At 41.3% G+C, this 20402-nt stretch overlaps 3 protein-coding genes across 4 annotated transcripts; 1 reads left to right on the top strand and 2 right to left on the bottom strand.

Moving 5' to 3' along the window:
* Positions 1 to 628: 628 nt before the first annotated feature.
* pks1 (polyketide synthase 1) lies at positions 629 to 7364 on the bottom strand. The gene is made up of 6 exons (XM_028569993.1): positions 7307 to 7364; positions 7067 to 7220; positions 6820 to 6980; positions 6524 to 6727; positions 6243 to 6424; positions 629 to 6124 (listed from the first exon to the last, which is right to left on the bottom strand). The coding sequence occupies exons 1-6, from the start codon at positions 7362 to 7364 to the stop codon at positions 629 to 631; spliced, it is 6255 nt and encodes a 2084-aa protein (XP_028425794.1).
* Positions 7365 to 10240: 2876 nt separating this feature from the next.
* Positions 10241 to 19041, bottom strand: yme1l1a (YME1-like 1a). 2 transcript variants are annotated; one of them, XM_028569206.1, is made up of 18 exons: positions 18764 to 19041; positions 18009 to 18128; positions 17040 to 17208; positions 16768 to 16869; positions 16524 to 16633; positions 16268 to 16418; positions 15398 to 15481; positions 14683 to 14856; positions 14439 to 14591; positions 14209 to 14341; positions 14042 to 14104; positions 13440 to 13552; positions 12935 to 13090; positions 12377 to 12528; positions 12152 to 12278; positions 11733 to 11806; positions 11241 to 11327; positions 10241 to 11160 (listed from the first exon to the last, which is right to left on the bottom strand). In XM_028569206.1, the coding sequence occupies exons 1-18, from the start codon at positions 18797 to 18799 to the stop codon at positions 11008 to 11010; spliced, it is 2157 nt and encodes a 718-aa protein (XP_028425007.1). In that variant the 5' UTR covers positions 18800 to 19041; the 3' UTR covers positions 10241 to 11007. The 2 variants fall into 2 exon arrangements, with proteins under 2 accessions (XP_028425007.1, XP_028425006.1); XM_028569205.1 differs by having other exon boundaries at positions 15374 to 15481.
* A 395-nt stretch (positions 19042 to 19436) lies between these two features.
* Positions 19437 to 20385, top strand: LOC114549612 (serine/threonine-protein kinase greatwall-like). Its single transcript, XM_028569994.1, has 4 exons — positions 19437 to 19759; positions 19846 to 19983; positions 20090 to 20142; positions 20352 to 20385. Exons 1-4 carry the CDS (start codon positions 19592 to 19594, stop codon positions 20383 to 20385), a joined length of 393 nt encoding a protein of 130 aa, XP_028425795.1. The 5' UTR covers positions 19437 to 19591.
* Positions 20386 to 20402: the final 17 nt, after the last annotated feature.

A 20402-nucleotide genomic window follows, 5' to 3' on the forward strand; every position in this document is an offset into this window, starting at 1 on the left:
ATGTCACCCATGGTAAATCCTTGGGCCAAAAGGAGTGTTGCACTCTACCCCCAACATCACACTAAACCCATCAAATGACAAAGCAAACAAGCTACAATAATAATCAATATTCAAACTGTGCAGTGACAATGACAGTGGAGTTCCATGACATGAAGACATAAGCAATATTGGGCTTTGGCTACACAAGCAATACTTGCTAATAGGAAACAAATTATTGTGGGTTTTAGTCTGATTTATTAATAGACAAACATATAAAATAACACCAGCCTTATTTATTCCAATCTCATTTTGTGATTTATTGTAAAAATCTTCTATACAGAAAACTTGTCAGCAACATAAATACAGACATTACAATAGAAATCAGGAAGTAGTATGGCATCTGTGACTAAGCCAAAATCTCAATGGAAAAACAACTATAATATATACTTACTAACTTTAAAATATTATCGTAGGGTTGTAGAAACAAGCCAACTGTAAAGAATTTCAATCAATCTGAGAAAAAAACCACAGCAATGAAACATTTCAGTGTCCATGCAAAACACCTAAATTAATTCCAAGCATTTTCATGCATTCACAAAAGCCTTTGTTAGTTTTAATTCAAAGCATTCTTTTATGCAGTACATTAAAATTATTCATTATTCTTTACAATAGCTGACAAAGTAGCCAGTGTACTGTTCGGGTCCAATATTCTAACCAAAGGCACATTCACACCTGTCTCTTGGAAAATCTTATTCTGCAGAGTCATGGCCAACATTGAGTCAATACCCAGCGCAGACAGAGCTGAGTCATCATCCAGCTCATCTACACCAACATTGCTGATGTCACTGACAATTGATCTCACACTTCCATGTGTGGAAGACAAATTCTGAACCCTGGGTTCATTGCTTAGTTCATCTTTTAGCTCCATTTCCACTAAAGCTGACAGCCGCTCTCTGAGAGATGCATTTTGTGAAAGTACATGAATGTGCAGATTTTTGAAGTTGAACTTGCATATGACTTGTTGTGGTCTGTTTATCACAATACACTTTTCAAGTGCCTCTTGCACATCACACACATCCATTACCATCATCCCCTTTGCCTCCAGGAACTTTTGGAAATGGTCTTTGTTCAACAAGAGGCCAAGGTTTAAAGGGCCCCAGTTGATGGACTGACCAGCAAGTCCAAGGTTTCTTCGATAATGACAGAATGCGTCGAGGAAAGAATTGGCTGCTGCATAGTTACACTGTGAGGCATTGCCGATGAATGAAGAGATGGAGGAGTAGCACACAAAGAAATCCAGTTTGTTGTGAAGTGTTGCATAGTGTAGGTTTAGAGCCCCACTCACTTTGGGCTTCATCACCTTTCGGAAGAGGGACTCATCGAGGTTTTTGATCAACGCATCATGTAATACTGCAGCACTGTGAAACACTCCTTTGATTGAACAAGAGGAGAATCGTTGTTTGATCTTTGAGATCGCGTCCACAACCTGCATCGACACAGAAACATCACACTGGACATTCATGATTGTCACCTCATATCTTCTTTGGAGGAGTTCCATTTCAAACTGCATTTCATCAGTCAGAGTACTTCTGGACAGTGTTGCAATACAACCTCCACCATTATGGGCAATGAACTTTACCGTTTCTAGTCCCAATCCAGAAAGCCCTCCGGTTACAATATAAACACAGCTTGGTTTAAAAGGTTTCCCAGGCCTTGTTAACAAAGGGATTTCAGAAGCTGGACAGTCACATTCTCTGTGATCTAGAACAACTTGCTGCACTGTCTTTGTTGTAAAGTATGACTCTGCATCTGCATCAGTCTGCGGCTTTTCTAGGCTTGATAATTGAAAAATCTGCCTTTTCAAAGGTAGAGACTCTGTATCAAAGCCTAAGGAAATTAGCCAATCCAAGATATTCCTGTTTTGTACTTGCAGATTGGCTCTCTGGAGAACATTCGCCACATCAATTTGATGTACATGCATGTGTTTACTCTTCAATGCAAACATGTTTGCTGAGAGTGAGGATGACATGTGATTGCTACATACAAAAATAAGGTGTCTGTCATGAGTACCGCTGTCATGCATCCACTGCCAGGAGTGATCGAACGGGGGTAGAAAAACAAATGCATGACTATGATCAAAATGTTGAGATTTCCCTCTGAAATGTGGCAAAGAAGAAACATTCCAGCCTGACCTGTTTGCTGTCAGAGCCAAAACCTTCATCAGAGCAGAGGCTGAGTTGGAGGAGAGGATGAGCAGCTTTCTGTGCTGTTGTTTTACCTTAAACAGTATTCTCTGCAGGATCTCCCATGCCAGTATGAAGTAAGACACACATGGAGTCTCTTTCAGAAACGGGAGCCTCTTTGTGCTGTAGCACACGGCTTCGGGAATTATAATCTTCGCAGTGGCAGCAACTGGGTAACATGAAGCTATATGATCTCCCACTCTTAGATGACAAACATCTTTCCCAACAGCTGTGACAATGCCACTAAAATCTAAAGCGAGGAGCTTGTGAGTCTGTGACGTATGCTTGTTCCAATACATTGTCTTGCCGAAGTTCAAATGTGAAGTGGTGATGGGAAAGTAATCAGATGAGTGAGCGCAGACATTGGTAAGCTGCATCTCAACTGACTTCTCTTTGACATAATTTGCATTTGTGTCGTAGGGGATGGCAGACAAGTGAGCCATTCTGTATGGATCAGTTGTCTGTAGAACAAAGTCGCTCACATATACTGAGTGCATATCACTTTGACATAAAGCGCCGTCCCCCATCGGGGTCCGTGCTATTCTTGTTGTTGATGCTTGGCCTTTGCTGATCATGACCTCTTGTTTTTTGCAGGTGTTTATCACACGAACCAACGTTTGAAGGTCTTCACTGGTCACAGAAGCAAGGTCAATCAGTTGAAACGAGAGACCTGCCATCTCTGCTGCACAAGCCCTTGTCATACCAGACAGCACGAAACCAGGACTGACGTGGTCCACAATTTTTTCTGCCGATCTATAGGTTATGACGCGGACAGTGCAAGAGCGTTTGCTCTCATTCAACGCTAAAACAATCTGCCGAAACAACTCACAGCAAGTCACCAAGCAGTCCAGCATCGTCTCAGATGACAAGTGACTGAGGTCCTCTACACCCCAAATGAAGAGAACATTTTCCAAATCCACAATGTTGGTAAGTGAGTCAAACACTACATTTCGAATTTGATCTGCAATCCAATGCTCTCTGCTCTCCACAAGTGCTGACTCTGGGTGAATGTATGGCCTAAGTCCTTTAGCAATGCCGAGTTTGTCTTCAAAAACTATTGCTTTTATTTTGTGATTTTGCAAGTTTTTCATATCAGGAATTGCAGTTATTTCATTGTGGAAGAACCGTGACTGAAGAACACTTGAGCAATTGCCCAAAAATGAGATCCTCACCCCCTTAAGTTCCACCAGTACATGACCCTTTGTGGTGGAAAAGCTACCACATACATCAAGGACGTCTGGAGTCTCCTGAGTGACCCGTAAGTACATAACCATTTCCTCTTGTAGTGGTCCTGAAATGGCTACACTACCGATAGCTGAAGGGAACCCCTGCTTGGCTGTTAGCCGTCCGATAGCTACCACAGCGGTCATTTGCAAGAAATAGTCCAATACCACAGGGTGAATGAAATACTCATGAAGGTGTTTAAGAAGTCCACTAGGGACTTGAATTGCTGTCACAGCTTCCTTGAATTCATCTCCAAAATGCACATCGTCAAGCTGTTTAAAGACAGCGCCATATTCAAATCCTGCTTGAGAAAGAATTGAATAAATCTCTTTTCTCTTCATAACCAATTTGCACCTCTGGGAGATCATGTCAAGACAAATGGTTGGTTCTTCTAACAGCGGTTGGCCATCTGTACACCTGTATGTGCCAGAGCTATGTGTTGCGACAGAAGACTGTATTTTAAATGAAGCCTCATTCTCTGCATGTTCCAGTGTCACTTTCAACTGATGACAGTTTGAGCTTAGTGTAAGCAGATTCTCAAACCGTACACTGAGCTGGAGCAGAGAAACAGGTTTCTTTGGCCTTAAACTTGCCATCACTGAGGCATAAGCTAGTTCAACATAGAACGCGCCTGGCACAATGGGAACGCCATTGTTTTTATGCTCCCAAAGATATGGTGCAGTCTCTAATGAGAGGTTGCACATATACTCTTTGTTTTCCTGCTTTATTTGGGATATGAGCGTATGTGGGGAAAATGCAGATGATTCACCACCTTTTCTCACAGCTTCAAAGTTCAATTCTGTCTTTGTTTTGACAAACTGATAGACTGGAAGAGCTATGGGCAATGTTTCAGAACCTCTGTAGAGTTGATGCCAGTCCACTCTGATGCCCAGTTCAAATAGTTTTGCCAAGGTAGATAAGACTGTGTCGTAATCTTTCTCTGGCTGAACAGAGGGAAGAACTATGGCGTTATTTCCCAAAGTCTCATGTATGTTCCTTTGGAGAGCCCTCCTAGGTCCAATCTCCACAAAAACCACATTTGTCCTTGATTGCTTGTCTTTGGTGGCAGCACGCAGTGTTTGTTCAAATAAAACAGGCTCTCTGATGTTCCTTGCCCAGTACCTGCCTGTTCTAAAGTCACCATCTGAATAACTGTCTCCTGTCACTGTAGAAAAAAGCCTGCACTCCGTGTTGTTGGCATCCAAGGGATTGATACTTTTCTCAATGTCATCCAGTATAGGATCCATCATGTGGCTATGGTATGCTGCTGGCACATCTAACTCATGCAGGAACAGATTTTTCTCTGTAAACACAATCTTCAGCCTTTGATGAAGGATGTCTATGGCATCTGCATCCCCTGACAGAGTGCAGGACTGGGGGCTGTTGAACGCTGCAACACAAATCTTCCCAGAAAACTCTGGAAGGATTTTTAATACCTTTTCTACTGCCACATTACCAACAACAAGCATCTTCCCCCCTGTGACCTTACTCTGAAGATTACTGCGGTGATACAATACTTTTACAGCATCCTCAAGAGACAGGAGACCAGAACAGTGAGCAGCAGCAACCTCACCAACAGAGTGTCCAAGCACGGCATCAGGTTTGACACCCCATTGCTTTAGGAGAGTGGCAATGCCCACCTGAATCGCAAAAAGAAGAGGCTGGACAACATTTGCCTTGCTGAAATCCTCATTATCGTATTCACCAGCAAGCCATTGACTAATGCTGATGCTTTTATGACTCTGAAAGAGATTCTCAACTTCTCTGACCTTATCTTTGAAAACAGGAACCTCTCTCAGGAGCTGCTTGCACATACCCCTGTAGGCGACCCCATTCCCACAAAACACAAACACCACCTGGATGTCAGAGCTTATTGGCCGAACTTTTATTTTTAGTGCAGATGTCAGCTGATGTTCTAAATCTGAGAGGGAAGATGTTGGAAAGGCCTTCCTATATTTGTGTCTGGAATGACTCCTTCCACATGCTGAAGTGTATGACAATGCCTGTAAGTCAACTGTTTGATCACTGAGAAGCCTGTGGTGGGTGTCAGTAATAGACATGATAAGTGATTTCTCAGAGGCTGCAGATATTACAAAGAGATTTGGACAGCCTTTTGGAGTCTGAGTGGGTACGGTGGTCTGTCTGTACTCTCTTACAATCACGTGTGCATTTGTGCCTCCAAACCCAAAGCTGTTGATCCCAGCCACCCTTCCTAATGACCAATGTGTCTCCCATCTTTCAGCTTTAATCGGAATGCTTATCGGCAGAGTTTTTACATCTACACTGGCACTGTCTTCTGAGTAGAAAACTGAGGGAACAATGGTTGCATGCTTCATCATTAAGAGTACCTTAATGAGTCCGGCAACTCCAGCTGCAGATTCTGTATGTCCAATGTTGCCCTTCACAGAGCCAATCCACAGCCTCTCTGAACCAGGAGGTTTGGCTTTAGCAATGACGTTTGAGATGCTTGCTGCCTCTGTTGGATCTCCAACTGGAGTTCCCGTCCCATGTGCCTCTATGTACTGGACATTCGCAAGGTCAGACTCTGAGTAGACTCTTTGCAACAGCTCCTGTTGTTGAGTCATGGAGGGTTTGGTGATTGGAGTGACTGAGTGTCCATCTTGGTTGACCGCTGTTTTGCTGACAATACCCCATATTTTGTTGCAGTCTTTTATGGCCTTTAGATAGAAAGTAAAATATTGGTAATGTTTTTAGCAGACCATGTATTATCTCTGCTGCATGCAATTTATTAATGGCATGAAATTATCATGAACAATAAACAGAATACTTGCTTACGTTTTTCAGAGGCTTCAGGAGAACTACACCACAGCCCTCCCCTCTACCATAGCCATCTGCTCTGCTGGAGAAAGGTTTGCTGGTCCCCTCAGGTGAGATCATCTTGGCCTTGCTGAGAGCTACAAACACTCTTGGCTCTATTATACAGCTGACACCTCCACACAGAGCCATCCCACAGTCTCCTAGTTTAGATGCCGTAAGAGTAAAATAAAATATGGTACATTTAAATGTTGATTAGCTTGCTTTCAGGCATGACATTCGGGGAACAACTAACTAAATACCTTGCTTTATAGCCTGGCAGGCTACATGTAGAGCCACCAAAGATGAAGAACAGGCACTGTCTATGGCAAAAGAAGGGCCAGTGAGATTAAAGGTGAAGGATATTCTATTGGCAGCCACACTCATGGCCGTCCCAGTGCCGTTGTAGTGGGTTATCGTAGCAGGACTGTTACTTCGGAGTATCTCGTAATCCCTGTTCATTAGACCTGTAACATTATTATGAAGCAGAGTATGTCACAATTTGTGTATCATGAAATTGGGCTTGTTTTAAATGTACCATAGAACGATAGATGATCACCTATGTAAACTCCAGTTCTGCTGCCACTGATGCTTTCCATAGCGATTCCTGCATCTTCCAATGCCCTGTATGTACAATGCAGAAGGAGTTTCTGCTGAGGGTCCATGAATTCAGCCTCTGCTTCAGTAATGCCAAAAAACTTGTGATCAAACTCATTAAACCTGAAATATAAAAATAGCAGATCTATCATAATCCGAAAAATCTTTCAATAGAAATGTAACACTTAATCTTAACAGATGATGCTTACCCTTCTATAAGAGCTGCTTTGGTGGTCTGTGTTTTTCCAGGTTTTCTATCATCAGCATCATACCAAAAAGTGGTGTCAAATCTCTCTGCTGGAATATCTACGGCACAGTTCTTCCCCTCCAACAGAACCCTCCAGAAATTGTCCAAGCCCTCACCTAAAATAAAACAGACCACAATACCTTTGTGAAGACGACTAGGGAAAAACACATTCACGCAGAAATTCAAAATGCTTGTATCATACCTCCAGGGAAATTGCATCCAATGCCGATAACAGCTATGTCATCCTCTGCATCCTCCATTGTTCCTTTGAGATGGTAGTGAAGTTGTTCTCGGGACGTGGTTGCTTTATTCTAAAAGCCTAAATGAAACTTCAAGCCCCTCCATAGTGAAGCGTAATGTTCAGTCCTGGTTGCTGTCTTTGGTCAGGACTAGAGCTGCTGTACCTCCCAGCCTTTATAAACGTTGTGCCTATGAGTTGGGACGAGAGGACACAACAATGCCCTGCATTGTTGCATCTCAGTTGGCTTCATCTGGAACTAAATACACTAACTGTAACTTAAGATCATTCAAAAGGCAGCAGTGAATACGTTTTTTGTTCTTGTTTGCAGATTGACAAAAGACCACAGTATGTAGTAGAGTCTCTAGCAGATTTCAAAGTAAACCTGTGGTCACATTGTCTCTACAAGGAAATAGTTTTTACTTAGATGTTCCTAAAAATAACATCATTACTGTGGATGAGACTGCATTAATCAGGTGTTAAAAGGGAAAGAACACAGAAAAAGAATACTTTTTTTTTCTTCAATTTAATTCAAAAGTATACTTGAAAAAATAAACCCTAGAAAATGAGGACATTGGATGCTGCAGAATCTGCAGATACATGCATCCTTATGAATCAATGTGTTGACAGGGGTAACAGTCATAATTATGTTAAAGCTGGTCTAATTTGTATTACTTATCCATACAGACCTGTACAGTATACAGACCCCTTCACTTTTACACATTTTATTATGTTGCAGGCTTATTCTAAAATTGTTTAAATTCATTTTTTTACTCATCAATCTTTACTCAATATTCTATAATGACAAAGCAGAAACAGGATTTAAGATTATTTTTTTTTTAAAGAAAATATCTCATTGACATAGCCTAAGTATTCAGACCCTGACATCTTTTTGCTTTGACACTTAAATTTAGCTCTTGATCATCTTTGAGGCGTTTCCACACCTTGATTGGAATCCACCTGTCGTGAATTCAATTGATTGGACGTGATTTGGCAAGGCACACACACCTGTCTATATAAGGTCTGACAGCTGAAAGAGCATAATAGAGTAAAAACCAAGCCGTGCGGTTGATGGAATTTTCGGCAGAACTCAGAGACAGGGCTGCGTTGAGGCATGTATAGAAGTTTGGAACAACAAGTACTCTGGGGAGAAGGGCCTTGGTAGAAGAGGTTACCAATAATCTTGATGGTCACTCTGGCTGAGCTCCAGAGATCCTGTGAGGAGAAACTTTCAGGAAACAACAATCACTGCAACACTCCAATTTGGGCTTTGTGGCAGAGTGTCAGACAGAAGCCTCTCTTCAGTGAAACATGCATGAAAGCCTGCTTGGAGTTGTGTGTGTGTGACATGTCAATGTTGCTTCTTTTAATAAATTTGCTCAAGTCCTGTATCCATTTTGTCATAATGGTGCATTAAGTGTAGGGGGATATACATTTAAACTATTTTAGCACAGGTCTGAAACTTAAAGTAAATGGGGTCTGAATGTAGGCCTACTGAATGTTGACAAGTGACAAATGTTTCAGCTAGGAGTGAAAGGTGTCACTCAGTGATAAACCAGAGCATTCTCACCCAACTTTGCCGTTCCCCTCAGCTTAAAGGTGCTGTAGGTAGGATTGCGAAGATCCAGGATTTAGCCAAAAAATTTGAACATTGACAACTTCTCAGTCCCTCTAAAGCCCTAAACTGTCTCCTAAGCCCCTACCCCCACAAGGGAGAATAGGGTTGTTCGAGATGAGCCAGATCTGCGCAGAATTGATCACGGTGATCGTCGCCCAATGCATGCCGGTTAGATTTGTGTCCGACTTGATCCCGATTTGCTCTGACGTCACGCACACGTGGGCAACGATAACCTCATGAGATCAAGGCAGCCGCAGTTCTGAGACGCAGGCAGTGCAGTTGCTTTTCACCGACTGCAAGACCCGGGCAGACCCAGGGTATGCTGGGAAACGCCGGCACCTCAGCTGATTGGTTCAGAATCGACTCAACATGGTGATGTTTTATATAAACTTTTTATTGATTTGGATTTGGAGGGATTTTAACTGCTATTTGTCTGATGTAAAGGCTTATTCTGTATAAACACATGTGTGGCTGATGGTGATATTTATAAGTCAGAGAGACCAAATCTGTTCAGACTACAGATCATCAGCAACAGATCGCATGTAGAGCATTTTGACATAATAAAAACAACTGGCGACTGTGTATTAGTTGATATATGGGTCTGATAACATTTTATTAAACCGGAATCAGACCACAGTGTTTCTGTAACTTCCTCTACAGCTTTCAAGGATGCTGGAAACTGTCTGATTTGACAGCAGATTTTTTGTCACCGCCCCCCAGCTGCTCCCGTCCACTTTACAGGCGAGGCGCAGTTCATCTCGAACAGGCCTAATGAATGCGTGTGCATGAGCAGTGCTTCATGTAGTTCTACTCTAACATAGGGTCAGTTTCAGCAATTATGTCAGAAAGTTAGTTTTATAAGTCTTACCTACTGCACCTTTTTAACAGTGTTTTCATGTCCTCTCCACTCAATGTTTTTAAGACCTGCAACTTAACAATTTTTTAAAACCAGTGGGAAAAGCTGATAAACCCACTGTGACCAGCAGGTGTTTGTACAGCACCAACAGCTGGAGAAAAAAGTGGAGCATTTGGCAACTAAGAGTCAGATATTTCACCACAAAGCTGGCAAAGACCAAAAGTGAACCAAAGTGAAAATGAATACTGGAGCCATTCATCTCCAAATAAATGCTAATATCTGTTTGATGTGAACTGTTTTGCTGACACATAATTGGCCATGTAAGCTATGAGAGCAGCTTGTTGTGCTGCCCCAAGTGGCCAAAGTCAGTCACTGCAAGTCTAAGTTTCATTTGAGTCATGTACTGATCAACACGAGGCATTCATTCATGAGCAAGGATAACCTTTATTTGAGCTCCAACGTCTTTGTCTCAAAGAACAAACCGAAGCACAAAGCCAATCCTTTTACACGTTTATAGTGTGTGTGTGTGTGTGTGTATATACATACATTTCCCCTCATTTATCAGCTACACGTGGGCTTAGAATAGGGCGTGAGGATCACTAATTTCAGAAAAAGAACACACCTTTGGGCACTTAAATAAATAAACAAAATAGATGCAACTGAAATATATAATTTTAGAGAAAAAAAACAACTCTAAAATGAGCAGTGGTATCACCTGTACTTTGCTACAGCCAGATGGTACATTCAAGATTGAGGTATTTTAAGGTTCTATGGTGTTCACCGGTCTGTACACATTTAAAATGAGACATAGACATATGTGAAATCATTCATCTCACCTTAATACATATGACTGATTAATCAAAAAGTTCTACAGATGTCATTTGTCTTGAGTAGAGGACAGGAAGCCCCTCATGACACCTCAAACATCTTTGGCTGTAGCAGACTTCTGGAGACTAAATATGTATTTTCTTTTCCAATTAAACTGGGTGCTTTTAAAAATCACTGTGAAACCAAAAGTCTTTGCTACAGGAAATGCAAGACAAATGAAAATAAAAAGGTTTATAAGGGGTGAAACTTAATCCTTTAATCTTCACATCGATAATAAGAGGGTTACTAACAAATGAAATACAAGGCTTCCAAAAGCCCTGTGCACAGCTTCATATATATACATGATACAAGAGTCAAAAATATCTACTGAGGTATCTGCTGGTCCAATGATTTGCCCTCCAGCACCATCTGGATCTCCTTGGCATTCAGAGTTTCATATGCGAGCAGGGCATCAGCTAGCTTCTTGTGCTCCTTGTTGTATGTCTTCAGGATGTTTTTAGCACGTTCGTATGAGTCCTGGATGAGAGAGCAAGAAATTTGAATAAGAAAGGGATACATTAAACTGTCAACTTTTGAGTGCTGTGGAGAAAACTCACCTTCAGTAAAACCCTGACTTCCTGCTCGATGGCGGCCTGTGTCTCGGGGCTCTGCTTGGTCACGTCGCTGTAGGTCATGACACCAAGCTGCAATCAAACACAAATTACATCCTTAGGGTTGAGTGAACAACAGACCTTCCTGTGCATTAGGCACCTGTCGTTACTGGTCATTATAAGCTGCGACTCCTGCGAGAGATTTTTTTTTCTTCCCAGAGTTAGACAGAGATTGTCATTGTCTTTTGTGTAATTCTATGTTCTAGAAATGTTAAATGACTGCAGGTTTTCTTTCCACCTTAACAATAAATGAGTGTCCCAGTCTCTGATGTTCAAAATAACATTTACATGTGGCTTCACAGAAACATTTTGGTGTATATACTGTAAACAAAGGGTCAAGCCCCGCAGCAATCAGAGCATCACCTCCTCTATCAGTCATCTACATTGGCAAAAAGGATCCAAGTGGTCAATCATTTACCACACAAATTCAAATGTTACCTTGTCACTCATGCCGAACCTGGTCACCATCATTTTTGCTATTTTGGTTGCTCCATCGAAGTCACTGGAGGCTCCTAATATGAACAACAACAGGAAATTTAAACTAATGCTGTATCACAAACGACCAAAGCATACAGCCAATATTATCAGACGTGTCCTATAATATTACAATGTCCTGATTTCATATATTTAAACAAAGACTTTTGTTTCATACCAGCATAGGATAATCTGTGAGAATCCTTTGAAACCACACACATTTGCATTTTGCACTCCAAACACTGCTCTGAGAAACTTTTTTAAAATGTTACGGTTTTAGAATACAGGTGAAGTATATTCTCTTTAACAGCGTTTCTGCTGCTGATAGCACAACAGGACGGACACCCAAACACCAACTAAATAAAGTTCTTTGATCCCCGCACCAGTGGTGATGTTATCATCTCCAAAGATGAGCTCCTCTGCTACTCGGCCGCCCATACTGACATCCATCTGAGCCAGCAGCTGGGCTCTGGTCTCACTCCAACGGTCATTCTCTGGGAGCATGGACACCTGGAGGACAGAGACAAGGACAGAAATTACATTTGGGTTAAGTTTTCACATTAAAAGTTACCCAAACCGTTCTGGAAAGGAGTAGGAGATGAGCTCACATGGCCAAGAGTTGGACCTCTAGGCATGATGGTGGCCTTATTGATGGGCATTGCATCTTTGGTGTAATAGGCAACAATAGCATGGCCGGACTCATGGTAGGCTGTGATGGTCTTATTCTTCTTGTCGATATCGACACTCTTCCTCTCAGGGCCTGGTATGGAAAAGACAAAATAAAAAGGATTAAAAAGGGATTCAAACGTGGCTGGGTTAGCTCAGGTGGTAGAGCAGGCGCACATATATGGAGGTTTAATCCTCGTCGCAGTGGCCGCGGGTTCGACTCTGGCCTGCGGCCCTTTGCTGCATGTCATTCCCCCGCTCTCTCCCCCCTTTCATTTCTTCATCTGTCCTGTGGAATTAAAGGCCTAAAATAGTAAAAATAAATAAATAATAATCTTAAAAAAAAAAGGGATTAAAACAAAGATTTTACTTGGCTCCCATTCATGTCATCTCTCTTTGACATTCTTCCTGTCTCCTAACTAGAGTGTGTCTTGGTAATCCGTCCCATGTGATGTGAGGGGTGTGTGTGTGTGTGTGTGTGTGTGTTTGTGTGTATTCACCCATGAGGATCTTGTCCTTAGCGAACTCCAGATCCTTCATTGTGACCATCTCTTTCTCGTCCATGGCTGCCTTCAGGGCCGCCTGGTTGACCAGGTTCTCCAGCTCTGCCCCAGTGAAGCCCACCGTGCCCCGGGCAATAATCTCTGCTTCCACAGCTGTAGAAGAGCAACACAACAGAAAAAGCCTTCTTTATAAAAGGTGATCAGTGTTCACGAGACAATAGTGTCTTTTACAGAAATTAAAAAACAAAAAGCTATTCTCACAGGCGTGCTCTTTTGAATGCTTTAAGATGATTTCAGTTGATAAGGAGAGCTAATGTTTCTACATTAATTCCCAATTAGAAATTCATTTCTGAAATACTAACAAAGGGGAATGACAAAGACTGCAGTAATAACCATGACCTGAAACATTTGCTTTCCGAGATATTACTTTTAAAAAAAAAAAAAAAAATAAAAAAAAATCCTTCATATCCTTTTGGATATTTGACACAGAGATGTAACGTACCAGGGTCCATTTTGATCTTCGAGAGGTACCAGTTGAGAATTTCAGTGCGTCCTTTCACATCGGGACGAGGGACCGTCACCTGCATGTCAAACCTTCCTGGCCTCACCAGAGCGCTGGAAAGTAGTAGCAAAGCAGCATTTATTAAGATTCATACTGCATTGACTCTTATGTGAGTAATATGGGTTTAAATTCACTCATTGTACAACTGGAAAATGAACACTGGGACACGTACCACTGCACAGCTAATTTTAATTAACTTCCAATGCAAATGTGTAAACAACATCACTGCATGACTTTAAGTTGTTGTCTAAGTGTAGTATAAAATGGGTCAGTGATTCATTTTATTTTTTGTTTTGTGTACATGAAACGGTTCCATTCAGACAGAAACTAGGACAAGGCCACGGATAAAAACCGCCCACAGAGGGTAAAGGTCACAGCTGAACAGTTGTGTATACATGAACTACATACTGTAGGGATTAACATTTTTTTTTCAGCTTATTTTAAACTGTTTATTCCACAATCTGTTATACTACCTAAATATTAGCAACTGTAAGCCTAAGAAAGAGAGAAAAAAAAAAAAAGAAAGTGAAATGTAAACATACGTGTCCAAAGCCTCTGCAAAGTTTGTAGCACCAATAACGATGACGCCCTCGTTTGGTTTAAACCTGTAAAATACCAAAACATTGAGCGTGGGAAGTAAAAGTTCCTGACGCCAACATTTATCTTTTCCACGATGCAGTTTTCAAAATGACAAAAGCAGAACACGGACCCATCCATTTCAGCCAGCAGCTGGTTGATGGTTTGTCTAGAATAGGGATGCATTGGAGACTCGATCCTCTTTCCGCCAACGCTGTCCAGCTCATCAATGAAGATAACACAAGGAGCGTTCGCTTTTGCCTCTTCTGCAAACCACAACAAAAAAGGGGAAGATTTGTACTTGTTTGGATACGTCCTCAACCTCACTGGTTTCTCGCATTTTCTCACATCCAGTAAACTTACTGAAAAGGTTCCTGATTCGACTCGCACCAACACCCACGAACATCTCATCAAACTCTGATCCGGAGGCGTAGTAGAAAGGCACATCAGCCTCCCCAGCCACAGCCCGTGCTAACAGAGTCTTTCCTGTGCCTGGTGGACCAACAAGGAGGATTCCTGAGAGGATAAAAGGAAACAGCTTAGCATAAAATAGCTGCATATAAAAAAAAGAAAAAAAAGGATTGAAATGGAACAAAATATGAAATACCTTTAGGCAGCTTTCCGCCCAGAACAGTAAATTTCTCGGGGTTCTTGAGAAAATCCACAACATCTTGTAATTCATTCTTCGCCTCCTCTGCTCCTTTGACGTGCTCAAATGTCACATTCTTCATCTGGATGGGGTCGACTGCTGAGTCAAGACCAGATGTGGTGCGAAACCTCACTGTGAAATCCCCAAAACAACCGGTTCACTATAGTAACGCCAGACAATGACAGTCAAAAAAAAACTTTCCATTTCTTTAGTCTCACAATGATTACAATTACAATATGCTTACTGCAGCACATATATATGTAAATATAAAGATCCAAATGTATGCTGCTTCTATTCAATTATCAATTCCAAGTATTCAAACAGTTCTAGCACACTGGCATGAAAACATACATAGCCGATATTGATATTAAAGTATTACTACACTGTGGTATGCAGCAGAATAATCAGTCAAACTCTACAAGCACACTGAAAGAAAGATATTGTGTCTTATCAGCTATAATGTAAGGTATTACCTTTTAAAATGTACACATTAAAAACACATCAAATATTTAAGCTGAAATAGGCTCAAGTAAAACACTTATTTGACATCTTTGGAGGCTCTAACAAGCTTTGTTCTATTTACAGTGTGCATGTAGGGCGATAAGGACTTGATTTGCAAGCATAGGAAAGAATAAAGACTGAAACAAACCAGCATCAGAAAAGGAGCCTTTACCCGAGAGAAACGGGGTTCTTGACAAGCCATAAATACCAAGAAGTAGGAGAGCCAACAGGATAATCCTGGTTCTCCTCAGCGACGCTGTAAAACACAGCACAGACAGAGATTAGATAGAAGTTCTTGGTGTCAATCATAGGATCTCTGGGTTTTAACTCGGCACTGCCGCCCAAAGAAACCTGGTGCAACTCCTAAGACTGACTACCAGAGAATCCTTTAATTATATAAGGCAGCTTTCTTTGTATAGCACATTTCAGCAACATGGCAATTCAAAGTGCTCTACATAAAACATTAATGAGCAGTTAAAAATGATTAAAAGATTCAAAACATAATATGAGAATACAATTTACAGTGCAGTATATAAATGAACAATTATCTAAAGAAAGGCAGCATCAAAAAGAAAGGTCTTCAGCCTTGATTTAAAAGAACAGAGTTGCGGCGGACCTGCAGTTTTCTGGGATTTTGTTCCAGATGTGTGGGGCATAAAAATTGAACGATCCTTCCCCCTGTTTAGTTTGTACTCTGGGGACAGAAAGCAGACCTGTCCCAGGCGACCTGAGAGGTCAGGGCGGGTCATAGTGCAGTAGCAGATCCGAAATGTATTTTGGCCCTAAACCGTTTAGTGATTTATAAACCAGCAAAAGTATTTTGAAATGAATTCTTTGAGGCACAGGAAGCCAGTGTAAAGACTTCAGAACTAGAGCGACGTGATCCACTTTCTTGGTCTTAGTGAGGACTCGAGCAGCAGTGTTCTGAATCAGCTCTCATTTTTTTTTTTTTAGGGAGACCTGTAAAGACACCGTTACAGTAATATAAGGTCCCATCCATGATAATAGTAGTGCCTGAAGGCTAAGTAAGTGAGCAACATGCCTTGTGTTCTCTGAGTGAAGGCCTGAGACCTCATGAACCCCTCGGTGAACCCCGTCTTGAAAGCCTCCTGCTGGTTATCTGGAAGGTGCTTTTGTTTCAGCAGCTCGTCCAGTGATTGGGCTTCTGGTGCCTTTTCCCTCTGAAGCAATCCCTGGGAGGGAAATGTAGGGAGAGTTGGTTGGAAAGCTTCAAAATTCACCACCGCTTTTTGGTAACACAGAGTGCCTTCCAACAGGTCCTGCTAATCTTGGCTGACCTTCATGAAGGCTGGTGTGTAGGCCTCGGACTCTACCGGACCGTCATAACCAGACTCCGTCCGTCTGGTCCTTGATTTAAGTGTCTTGAAACCCCGACTCTGGATCCATACTAAAAATGGACAAACACAAATGGAAAGCCAAAAAAAAAAAACATTAAAAACACACTTCCTTAAATGTCAAGCCATTCATACCCGTACATAATTTAACACACAGCAGTTTAAGCATTCAAAGTCTGTTTCTTACCGGGCAAGAATTGTAGCTCTGAGCAAGCTTCTTTTAGAGGACTGTGGTATTGTCTGTGGAATATTGGGGAGCCAAAAACACCCAACCTTCTGTGTGAAAACCCTGTCAGACAAAAAGTGCAAAAGGTTGGTTTCACTTAACTTGATATTATATATTGACAAATGTGTCAAATTAGCTTTTGTAAAGTAACTAAATTGTCTCAGATTTGACAGCTTTTCATAAAGTAAGATTTTCTTCGAGAACAATAAAGCTGGGAAGCCTGAGCTGCTCACCATGCTTGTTGTGAAAGAAGCTGTCTGAAGAAACGTGACTCGACCTCCATATGGAAGGAACAGTGGGAGGTTCTTCTGGCCCGGGGATAGGCAGTAACCTGCTGACCAGCTCATCCAGCTGACTCGCCCTGATCTCCGACAGGCCAAGGTCCCTCAGACTCACACTGGGCTGGGAAGAAAGAAAGAATTGCAAAATAAGGTTATTTACCCTTCTCTACATCGATCATTGCGTGCATGTGGATTTTTGAAAAACATACTCACTTTTTCGGAGACATAGAAATTAACACAAGTGAGATAGACCTGCTTCACTACTGTGGGATGTGCAAAATAATTAGTTTGCACATGAAATAAGACGGACAACGTGACAGGTAGTAGGCTTGGGAATACATTTCTCGGCTAGTGTAAAATAAAAAAAAAAAAAGAAATTCTGCCATTCTGCTTGTGGTGAAGATGAGTTAACATTCTGCATTTAATAAAAATAATATTCTGCATTGGCAGATTACGTCTGTCCCTGGTTATTACTGTGTGTTTAAGAAAAATGTGACTATTGAAGATTGTGCATCCTTCACCTTATTTACAATTTTTTTTTTTTTTTTCCTGCAGGAAAACTTTTTGATGATAAATGATGAAAAGTCCATTTCAAACAGCTTCAGTAAAAAATGCATTAATGAGTGATATGTCTTGCTTCATGTGTGGAAGCCTCCTGAAAAGAGGTTTTCCTCCCACTTGCAAAAAGTGATGTCAGACAAATTCCATGATGTTACAGATCTATTGTTTACCCTAGGTTGCCCAACATAACTAGTGTTCAGTACGATTTTTAATTATGTCTTGCATTACCAACAAAGTAAAAAAAAAAAAAAAAAAATGTGCATGTGAAGACATTCAAGTTCAGAGTTCAGACCAAAGTCACTGATGATGATGATGATGAGCTGTCAATCATGTCATGTACCTGCGTGGTGTCCGTCTCACCTCTTTTAGATATGAACTGTGCTCTGGAATGAAATCTTTGTGCAGGGCCTGGACTGACGCTGTGGCTGAGTTCTTCAGAGAGTGGAGGGCATTGATGAGCTGGCTGAGGGGCACTATCATCTGGCAGATACACAAACACAACAGCTTTTTAACACATGATGAGATGTACAATATTTCTTTTACTATGTATTACGTACTAAACACTTACATAAGTTAATGTCTAGAAAGGGATTTCAGGTTTTCTGGATTGTATGTGAAGTGTCCAGACAGTGAGGTCGGAGTGTTATTCGCTGACTCTACTCTGTTTTGCCAATCTGAGAAAAGTGTGGCCCACATTCGTCAGACGTGCGCCAGTTATATAACCTAAACTCAAAATTATGTTAGCACCTTTCAATTTACTCAAAGCCTCTTCAGAGACCTATCAGGTGGTGACGTCAGGAGAGAAACCGCACGTACAAAGCTCGCTGTTACGTGTCGGATCTTGCTGCTTTGGGCTCACTACGACAACGTGACGTATGCATGGGCTGATTATGAAGAATAATGCTAACATTAGCCGAGCTAGGTTGTCATTGACAAGAAGCGAAGACATAACATAAACAACGATAGACAGATCTTCTCATTGCTCCCATAACAGTCCCTTCCCGGCAACGCTTACTTTATAACTAAAACACACAGCTGTCTGTTGTCAGAGGAGCACACAATTAGCTAGCTAGCTTAATAATCAAAAAGCTGCTATCCGGTCGGCTTTACGTTACCTGCTGTGGCTGAAAACACGTTGACAGTGAAAACATTTTTGCCCAATGATAACTCAAAATCAGGAGTTGGGGGGGTTGATGTGAGAGGAGAGACCCTCTATATAACTCAAACGAACGAGTCCTCCCGGGAGCGGTGTCCTTTTGTTTCCCTTGTTGTTACACAACTTTCAGCAGCTTAGCTAAATAACAGCAAATGGATTCTCCGGCATCCGAGGTCAAATGGACTACAATATGACGTCATGTTGAATTACTACCGGGTGCAGGCTGCGTCGTTACATCACTTGTGGATCTCAAATCACGAGTTTATTAACATTAGATTAAAAGTGCTTAAAATATATATGACAAAAATAAATGTTCTCATTTCAATTCATTCATTCATTCAACGTACGCTTGGCTGGTATTATATACTGTCTATGGTATTACCATGGATGTATTAAGAGAACTATTACACAATTTATACATTTACTTCTACTACTTACTGCCTGATCAAAAATAAAATGTCAAAACGATGAACAAAGAAAATTTCAGAAACATATTTGCATATTAAATATACAATCGTTTCCATAGACCTTATTGTGACTGATGGTAATAGATTTGGTAATTTGACAGCTAAAATTAATAACCTCAGGGATGATTTGCACACAGGCAGTTAGTTGAATAACTAAACGGAACGGAAGTTCACAGGACCCCGCGAAAGAACCGAACCAACAGTCAATTCAAAATTTCAAAACAAACCCGAGATTGTTGTTCAGACACGCAATGTTTTTACTCTGACCTAGCTGGCTGTTACAGACGCAACCCAGTTCTTCATTTCAAAACAGCAGTACGATGGACGCAGATGAAAAGCACGACTCCAGCAGAAATGATAAATCGGTGGATACTCCTAAACCGCCTTCAATCGAGGATTTCCTCCTTTTGAAGCCTATCAGCCGGGGAGCTTTTGGCAAGGTTTACCTTGCACGGAAGAAGTGCAATTCGCGATTATATGCCATTAAAGTAAGTCGGTTTGGTCTTTGACAACTTTAAATCAGTTAATTAGACTATTTTTTTTATGTGCTAATATCCACTCTTCTTTTCTGTAGATGACAAAGAAAGCAGACATGGTTGATAAAAATATGATGGGCCAGATGAAGGCGGAGAGAGATGCACTTGCTTTGAGCAAAAGCCCCTTCGTGGTTCACCTGTTTTACTCCCTTCAGACAGCCACCAAGATCTATCTGGTAACACCAGAAAGTGAAAGAAATGGCACTTGCACAAAACACATTTACATTAACATTAACATTATCATTATAAGTACTATTTTCATGTTGTTTGTTTGTTTTACAGGTAATGGAATACCTCATTGGTGGAGATGTCAAATCTCTGCTTCACATCTATGGGTTCGACTCTGGCCTGCGGCCCTTTGCTGCATGTCATTCCCCCGCTCTCTCCCCCCTTTCATTTCTTCATCTGTCCTGTGGAATTAAAGGCCTAAAATAGTAAAAATAAATAAATAATAATCTTAAAAAAAAAAGGGATTAAAACAAAGATTTTACTTGGCTCCCATTCATGTCATCTCTCTTTGACATTCTTCCTGTCTCCTAACTAGAGTGTGTCTTGGTAATCCGTCCCATGTGATGTGAGGGGTGTGTGTGTGTGT

This window comes from Perca flavescens, chromosome 22 (assembly GCF_004354835.1).
Source record: "Perca flavescens isolate YP-PL-M2 chromosome 22, PFLA_1.0, whole genome shotgun sequence".
Classification (NCBI taxonomy): domain Eukaryota; kingdom Metazoa; phylum Chordata; class Actinopteri; order Perciformes; family Percidae; genus Perca; species Perca flavescens.

What these genes read in the sequence shown, in the direction of transcription:
- pks1 (XM_028569993.1), bottom strand. Translation starts at nt 7,364, where the DNA reads ATGGAGGATGCAGAGGATGACATAGCTGTTATCGGCATTGGATGCAAT. An exon ending in CAGAACTGGAGTTTACATAG is followed by an intron (nt 6,728 to 6,819) that starts GTGATCATCTAT and finishes ATAATGTTACAG; the next exon opens with GTCTAATGAACAGGGATTAC. An exon ending in CTGCCAGGCTATAAAGCAAG is followed by an intron (nt 6,425 to 6,523) that starts GTATTTAGTTAG and finishes CATCTAAACTAG; the next exon opens with GAGACTGTGGGATGGCTCTG.
- yme1l1a (XM_028569205.1), bottom strand. Translation starts at nt 18,799, where the DNA reads ATGTTTTCACTGTCAACGTGTTTTCAGCCACAGCAG. An exon ending in CTTCTTTCACAACAAGCATG is followed by an intron (nt 16,870 to 17,039) that starts GTGAGCAGCTCA and finishes TTTGTCTGACAG; the next exon opens with GGTTTTCACACAGAAGGTTG. An exon ending in CTTCACTCAGAGAACACAAG is followed by an intron (nt 15,482 to 16,267) that starts GCATGTTGCTCA and finishes TGTGTTTTACAG; the next exon opens with CGTCGCTGAGGAGAACCAGG.
- LOC114549612 (XM_028569994.1), top strand. Translation starts at nt 19,592, where the DNA reads ATGGACGCAGATGAAAAGCACGACTCCAGCAGAAATGATAAATCGGTG. An exon ending in CGCGATTATATGCCATTAAA is followed by an intron (nt 19,760 to 19,845) that starts GTAAGTCGGTTT and finishes TCTTTTCTGTAG; the next exon opens with ATGACAAAGAAAGCAGACAT. An exon ending in TCTCTGCTTCACATCTATGG is followed by an intron (nt 20,143 to 20,351) that starts GTTCGACTCTGG and finishes TCTCCTAACTAG; the next exon opens with AGTGTGTCTTGGTAATCCGT.